Here is a 7765-nt window from a genome sequence, read left to right on the forward strand (position 1 = left end):
AACTGGCTAAGGTCGCACCGCTAGGGGGCGTGGTGTGCCTGTGGCTTATTGTGATAACCCAGTCCTGCTGGTCCTTCAGCCTGATCTTCCTGCCACACACTACCTCTTTCTCTGGCTACTTGGCTTCTTTATCCTCAAATTAAACCGTATCAAGAAAAACGCAGTCTTAATAATGGTGATCGTTATTCACAATTTTGCATTTGGGACAAATATTCTCCAGTCTCCCTGAATTGGAGAATCAAGGGCAGAAACAACCGGATGACATGTGTGTTAACACAATTTAGTTCCATCCAAATAAGCATAACTCCAGTACACACCCTTTTTCCTTGGGGCTCTACTACTCTTTATCTGTCAAGGAAATCGTTTCTTAGGAGAAGGAACTTTGCAGGTTTTCCAGTGCAGTCTCTCTATAACCGGAATTGAAAGCTTTGAATCATAGACCTCCTGCTTCACGGTGATACGTAGGCTGGGCAAATGACACTTAAGCAAATAGGTGAAAAACTCGGACTGTTAAAGCCTGAAGGAATAGAGGATTTTGCTCTCCTAACTGCAGTTACCTGTTTCAAGATTCATGTTTGTAAATATGTGTTTATTCCAATAGAAAACAATGCGTTCATAGTGAAACTTTAACAAGCCAGCGCTCACTGGAAACCCACATTTACAAAAACTCCATAGATTTCAACAAAAAGGAAAAGAAAGAGAAGTAGCAGCAAAGAGCAGGAATCTCAGGCCCCAGACTGAAGGCAGCAACAAGTCCTGGATACCGTCATTCTTACACATCGAAGTCCAAATGGCAGCAAAGAAAAAATGGTTAAGTCCATTCACGACAAACTCGTCCTACACACACACACACACACACACACACACACACACACACACACACACACACACAAGGAGCCCGTCGATTTCAAAACCACCAACTCAAAGCCAGGTCCCTCCCTTGCTTTAGACTTCCCAGTTACTTGATGAACGTGTTTATTAGGCGGGTGAGCAGAAACTTAAGCTTAAAGTCCTCAGCCGGGAGAGACTGCTGAGTAGGGGTGAGAAGCAAGTGGTGCGGGAACCCGGCGCTGCGGGGCGCGAGGACCCCCAGCGGCCCAAGTCCACCCGGACACGGCTTGGGGAGGACGTCGAGCGCCCCCCGCCTGCCTTCTTGTGCCCCCACCCAGTCCCAGGTAAGCGGGGACCACCTACGTGTCACTTGGGCGGGTCCCGATCGCAGGCACAGAGCACAGCGTGGGCCCCGGAGCGCGCTGGGGACCGGAGGGCGGGGGCCCCGGGCGGCTGCCGCAACTGCTCTCCCGGGGCTCGGTCAATTGGTTGGGGAGGCCGTCAGCGCCTCGCTCCTACAGGCTGGCCCGCGGGCATAGACAACCACCCACACCCGGCACAGGCGCGCGCGTATACACACACACACACACACGCACGCACGCACCCACAGCCACAAAGCGCGTCTGCCGCCGGGAAGCGCGATCCCGGGGCGCCCTTTGGCCGCAGAAGGGACCCGGGGCCGCAGGCTCGGCGCTCAGAGGGTACCGTCTTCCCGCGCCGCGCCCGCGCCTTTACCTGCGCCCGCCGCCGCCTCGCGTCCGGCTCCCGCCGCCCCCAGGCTGGCCTCAGGCTGCGCGGTCAATCCCCGCAGCCCCCGCCCCGCGGCCCGCCGAGCCCGGCCCTCCGCCCGCCCCTCGGCCGTCGCCCGGAGCGGGGCCGCCCCCTGCGCCCACCCCGCCGGGGTCCCGAGCGCGGCCGGGAGGCCGGGAAGGGCTCAGCAGCGCGGGGACCCTGGCCGCCCGACAGCGGGCGGGCTCCGCTGGGGGACAGGGGCGTCGCGGCTCGGGGAGCGTCTGCCGCCGCTCCGCCTGGAGTGCTCCGGCTTTGGCGCGCTGGCAGGGGCGGCGGGGGAGGGGGCGCCGAGGGAGGGCCACGGGAGCCGCGCAGACGCCGGCCTCCTTCTTCCTCCGCCTCCTTCTTTTCTGCTGGCTCCACGTAGCACAAGTCAGCAAGTCCTGCACCTCCCGACTCCCTCCCCCTGGCTCATTCCCTTACCTGGCGCGACGCCCCCCGAGCCCCGACCCTCGGCGCTCCTCCTCCCCCATTCAGTTGCTGGACTTCCAGCCTCGTCTGCAGAGCGGGGGCGGAGGGTACCTCAAGCCTCCCATTCATGATCTTCCCAGCGCCCCCCCACCCGGAGAGAACCCACCCGGGGCCCGAGACCCTAGGGCCTCCAACTCCATCTCCCCACCCCGCACCCGCTCCCGCGCTCACCTCTGCGACCGGCAGCTTGCGGGACTCGGGTGGCCACCCCCACACGTTGCATTTTCATTTTGTCGCTCTTTTCTTCCCACTTGAAAAGCTCTGGAAGACATCGCCGGGCCCGCGGAACCCCTAACGTCTGGCCTCTCGCGTAGTGCAGTGTCCAAACTTTCCAGCAGGCACAGCTCTCCCAGCGCAGCTTTTAACTCGAAGCTGCGAAGAACGCGGAGTCAATTTTGCTGCCGGAAAGGTGCACACGTTTCCATTTCTGAGTTTGCGACTGACTGGGTCTGCAGACCAAAGCAAATGTATGACTGTGCTCCCCTAGTTCTCCATATCCATGATTATACATTTCTCTTCCGCTTTCCCAGTTTGCACTTGCACTTCGCCAAGCCAAGTACAAACTATCAATTTTAGAAGAGTAATTAAGGGCGGGGAATACACACCTGAAGATGTGGGCGGGAGCGGTGCGGGACTGAGGCCTGGGGATCCTTCTCCGGAAAGAGGCAGCCGGAGAAACTCGCCCGGGTTCTGAACACCTCCCAGTCCATGGCGGGGGGCGGCCACAGGGAGGACGCGAGTGCTCTCCTGCCGCGCCACCCCTACCATCTACCACCCTTGGCTTCCAGGAGTGTTGGCAGTTCTCTGCCTCTGGCTTCACTGCTAAAGCCGCAGCACAACAGAAGTAGCTGCTTACTAGTAAACACTGCAGACTCTGGCCTGAAACGGCACGTGGGGGCCACGCCAAGGAACTTTGGCAAGACTGATCCAACTACCTGTAAGAAAGAAAGGCAGAACCGCGAGGGAGGGCTGCGTTGGTGCCGGTCACTCGGTAACCTAGGGCTTTGCAGAAAAGAGAGGTCACTGGAAACCGCAGCGAGTGGGGAGAGGAAGACTTCTTGGAAGGCATGAGAACTTCTCAAGCTTCCAGTGAGGTATAGCTTCGAAGAGAATATGACCACCTCCCCCAAGTGACTGACTGCTGAGAACCTTGGGTGAGTTGGTCTCGTGGTTTTCACAGGATGCTCAAGGCTAAAAACCAAGCTGCTCGTCAATTACTATCTGAGGCTGTTTCCTTTTTCAAACAATGCATCAAATCCCCTTTGTTAAAAAATCAGCTTTAAATGACTGCCTTTTCCCCTTTCCTACCAATTTATAATTTCTTTTATAATAGATAATGTGAAAAATTAGAGATTTTAATACATGCACAGTGCTAGTATGTTCATTTACAACATGCAGAAAGTATATAAAAACTCTTACCACACGAACAATGAGAGCTGATCTTAAACTCTAATACATCAGGACGAATAGGAAAATATCCACTATATAATCTAAGTATAATACAAAGTACATATTGGTAAGAAAACAAAGAATATACTTGAAAAGGACTTTTGTTTTCAACTATCCAGTTCAGTTCAGTTCAGTGGCTCGCTCGTGTCAGACTCTTTGCGACCCCATGAATTGCAGCACGCCAGGCCTCCCTGTCCATCACCAACTCCCAAAGTTCACTCAAACTCACGTCCATCGAGTTGGTGATGCCATCCAGCCATCTCATCCTCTGTTGTCCCCTTCTCCTCCTGCTCCCAATCCCTCCCAGCATCAGAGTCTTTTCCAATGAGTCAACTCTTCCCATGAGGTGGCCAAAGTACTGGAGTTCCTCAGCTTTAGCATCATTCCTTCCAAAGAACACCCAGGGCTGATCTCCTTTAGAATGGACTGGTTGGATCTCCTTGCAGTCCACGGGACTCTCAAGAGTCTTCTCCAACACCACAGTTCAAAAGCATCAATTCTTTAGCGCTCAGCTTTGTTCACAGTCCAACTCTCACATCCATACATGACCACTGGAAAAACCATAGCCTTGACTAGATGGACTTTTGCTGGCAAAGCAATGTCTCTGCTTTTGAATATGCTAAATAGGTTGGTCATAACTTTCCTTCCAAGGAGTAAGCATCTTTTAATTTCATGGCTGCAATCACCATCTGCAGTGATTTTGGAGCCCAGAAAAACAAAGTCTGACACTGTTTCCACTGTTTCCCCATCTATTTCCCATGAAGTGATGGGACCAGATGCCATGATCTTCGTTTTCTGAATGTTGAGCTTGAAGCCAACTTTTCGCTCTCCTCTTTCACTGTCATCAAGAGGCTTTTTAGTTCCTCTTCACTTTCTGCCATAAGGGTGGTGTCATCTGTATATCTGAGGTTATTGATATTTCTTCCTGGCAATCTTGATTCCAGCTTGTGCTTCTTCCAGCCCAGCGTTTCTCATGATGTACTCTGCAGTATAGCTCTACCCAACTCAGAAAACTCACTTAGCTAATTTTCTTGTCTTTCTACTACACACTCAGTATTTACTTCTGGGTTTCTCAATACTAAAACTTCTATATTTAGTAAAAAGAATACTTTAAAATTTTATTGAATTTTATTAAAAATACTTATATTAATGTAGCAGTAAATAGTATCAAATAATCATTTAATTAATTTACAAGTTAATTATTTATATGTTTAGGCCTTCCTCATAAATCAAAGGTAAAGTGTGAATGAGTTTCTTTTGAGCCCTCAGCTTGAATGTTTCCAATATTTTTTTCCGATATATATATTTATTTCACCTCTAATATATTTATTTCAGGAATATGGCTGCTTCTGCTTTGACTGCATATTAACTGACCAAACTGCTCTCTGGTCCTTTCTAACATCAAATGAGGAATTCTGTCCACACAAGATGAGTATACAAGAGTTCCAATTTATTTGCTTTAAAAATTTTTATTTCCTCTTTATTGGCCTAGCAAAGTACAAGGTCAGCCTGGACAGACTTGTCTCCCTGACATGTGCAGGCCTGCCTGAAGGAGACTGCTCTGCACCCAGGTTTCGTTCAATAACTTTAAAATCAACTCTAGGTTGTATGCCCATGTGTAAACAGAGAGAGAAAATGAAATACAATACAGAATCCAGTTCATTACAGAGGTTAATCCATCAAAATAAGTACTACATTTCAAACAAGTCAGTTTTCTTATCTGTAAAATGGGATGATAATAATAATAATTCAGTCTACTTTATTGGGTTCCACACTGCCTTTATCAAAGTAAGATAATATATTTGAACAGACTTCAGACACAAAAGTAGATGATGTGATTTCAACAGAGATGCAGAAGGATATCTTGATTATACTCTCTTTAATGTTTTTATCTGTCTGTGGCCCTCTTGCCATTCAAACTGATTCCCTTTCTCGTATAGGCAACTTAACGCTTTTTGTCCTAACCTTTCTCTCTTATCCTTTGCCGAGCAATGTTTCTCTAGATCTGTTTCTTCAAATGACTTCAGCAGAGTCAGAGACCCAAAGACAGTGGTGCTGTCAAACATGAGAAAAAATATTTTTAGCAAAATGAAGAGAATCAGAGTGGGGAATACTTCCGGAATGGTTTACATTAATATCTTAGAGGGTAACAGTAGACTTTGTCAGGTTATTGCTGTTATCTAGTGGTCCAAGGACTATAATTTGCAAAGCATTTAGGACTGAAACACTGGCTGTCACTACTTTGGGCTCTGTTATTTGTTCAGAGGGGGCTACTATCAGGCCAGTTCCCTCTGCCTCCCCACATTTCTTCTGTCTGGCAAAAAGCCTTTGAAATTTTTTTACTAGAGAGTAATCAAAACTATCAGCAAAAAAGATCTGTTGGAAACTTTCCCTCCAGTCTGTGAATGTAGAAAGTATATCCTGGTGAAACAATACCCTGAGAATTCAGCCTGCTTGGGGAAGTTTTTCAGGTGCCTCTCAGACAGGGGTTTCTTCCTTTTTAAAATGGTATATTTATGCCTCTTCTGGTGCTTTTCCCCTTGACCAGAAAGAAAGCATTCTCCTTCGGAAACCTTTCTATTTGAAAAGGCCAGTGGCAGAGGAGGGTGAGGCAGCCCAATGTAGTAACAATAAATAAAACTCTTCTGGGTAGTAGCGACATCAGGAGACTCTAGGAATGGGGACTAAAAGGTGGGCTTGTGTGTGCAGCAGCCCTGCATGAGGACCAGACTGCAGTGAAATGAGAGCCCTAAACAGAGTCTTTCTCTGCTCACCATTTTCTTATCACCTATTTCTGCATGAATAATCTGGGTAATGTCTGAAATAGATCAAGGTCAAACAATCTTTTTCTTGTAGTCTCCTTCACGCAAATTAAAAGCTTTTGATCTAAAATGATGTGGTGGTTGGGGGTGGGGGGGAATGAAGAAGAAAATATATATGTGTATTATATATATAATTTTAGAGTTAAAAATAGACCTAAATATAAAAAAAAAACATACAAAGGGTCACAAAACAAAAAGTTAGTTCTATAAAGCAGTAATAAAATTAGTGGATTTATAGGTGGCACCACTGGTAAAGATTCTGCATGCCAATGCAGGAGGTGTAAGAGACATGGGTTTGATCCCTAGGTCAGGAAGATCCCCTGGTGGAGGGCATGGCAACCCTGGCATGGCAAGTCCAGCATTCTTGCCTGGAGAATCCCATGGACAGAGGAGCCTGGCAGGTTACAGTCCATAGGGTTGCAGAGTCAGACACAACTGATGCGACTTAGTGCACAGGCACAGTAGGCTGATACTGGGAAAAGAGAAAAGAAACAAGACTATGATTAAGATTATAATCATACTTTTGCCATCACATCATGGTAAATAAATGGGGAAACAATGGAAACAGTGAAAGACTTTATTTTCTTGGTCTCCAAAAATCACCATGGATGGTGACAGCAGCCATGAAATTAAAAAGATGATTGCTTTTTGGAAGGAAAACTATGACAAACCTAGACAGCGTACTAAAAAGCAAAGACATCACTTGCCAACAAAAGTCCATATAGTCAAAGCTATGGTTTTTCCAGTAGTCATGTATAGATGTGAGAGTTGGACCATATAAAAGGCTGAGCACCTAAGAACTGATGCTTTTGAACTGTGGTGCTAGAAAAGACTCTTGAGAGTCCCTTGAACTGCAAGGAGATCAAACCAGTCAATCCTAAAGGAAATCAACCCTGAATAATCATTGGAAGGACTGATGCTGAAGCTGAAGCTCCAATACTTTAGTCACTTGATGCGAAGAGCCGACTCATTGGAAAAGAGTGTTGCTGGGAAAGATTGAAGGCATGAGGAGAAGGGGGTGACAGAGGATAAGATGGTTGGATGGCATCACTGACTGAGTGGACATGACCTTAAGCAAATTTGGGGAGATAGTGGAGGACAGGGAAGCCTGGCATGCTGCAGCCCATGGGGTCACAAAGAGATGGACACAACTTAGCAAATGAACGACAACAACAGCAGTACACATTGTAACAGAAGTGAAGTGAAGTCGCTCAGTCGTGTCCAACTCTGTGAGACCCCATGGACTGTAGCCCACCAGGCTCCTCCATCCATGGGATTCTCCAGGCAAGAATACTGGAGTGGGGTGCCATTTCCTTCTCCATTGTAACAGAGGTAACTACAGTATCCATTCTTGCCTTTTAGATTAGATTTCCAGCCTCTTTTGCAGTTAATTAAGCCCA

The 7765-nt window shown here is 47.9% G+C and overlaps 2 protein-coding genes across 4 annotated transcripts in view; one reads left to right on the top strand and one right to left on the bottom strand.

Moving 5' to 3' along the window:
* Positions 1–2589, bottom strand: part of LPAR1 (lysophosphatidic acid receptor 1) — a 168141-nt gene extending 165552 nt beyond the window's left edge. The window contains exon 1 of one of the 3 annotated variants that reach the window (XM_027550499.1): positions 2266–2589. The gene's annotated coding sequence lies outside the window, so the exon portion shown is untranslated. Of the gene's footprint in view, positions 1–1194; positions 1338–1566; positions 1667–2265 lie in introns of those variants that run through there. The other 2 variants (XM_027550496.1, XM_027550498.1) reach the window with 2 other exon arrangements.
* LOC113897508 (basic proline-rich protein-like) lies at positions 475–6841 on the top strand. Its single transcript, XM_027550238.1, has 4 exons — positions 475–573; positions 983–1175; positions 1223–3248; positions 4879–6841. The coding sequence occupies exons 1-3, from the start codon at positions 475–477 to the stop codon at positions 2347–2349; spliced, it is 1419 nt and encodes a 472-aa protein (XP_027406039.1). The 3' UTR covers positions 2350–3248; positions 4879–6841.
* Positions 6842–7765: the final 924 nt, after the last annotated feature.

This window comes from Bos indicus x Bos taurus, chromosome 8 (assembly GCF_003369695.1).
Source record: "Bos indicus x Bos taurus breed Angus x Brahman F1 hybrid chromosome 8, Bos_hybrid_MaternalHap_v2.0, whole genome shotgun sequence".
Taxonomy (NCBI): domain Eukaryota; kingdom Metazoa; phylum Chordata; class Mammalia; order Artiodactyla; family Bovidae; genus Bos; species Bos indicus x Bos taurus.

Coding starts and splice junctions, on each gene's coding strand:
- LOC113897508 (XM_027550238.1), top strand. CDS start 475: ATGACACTTAAGCAAATAGGTGAAAAACTCGGACTGTTAAAGCCTGAA. Junction 574..982: donor TTACCTGTTTCAAGATTCAT/GTTTGTAAATAT, acceptor CGTGTTTATTAG/GCGGGTGAGCAGAAACTTAA. Junction 1,176..1,222: donor GTGCCCCCACCCAGTCCCAG/GTAAGCGGGGAC, acceptor TCCCGATCGCAG/GCACAGAGCACAGCGTGGGC.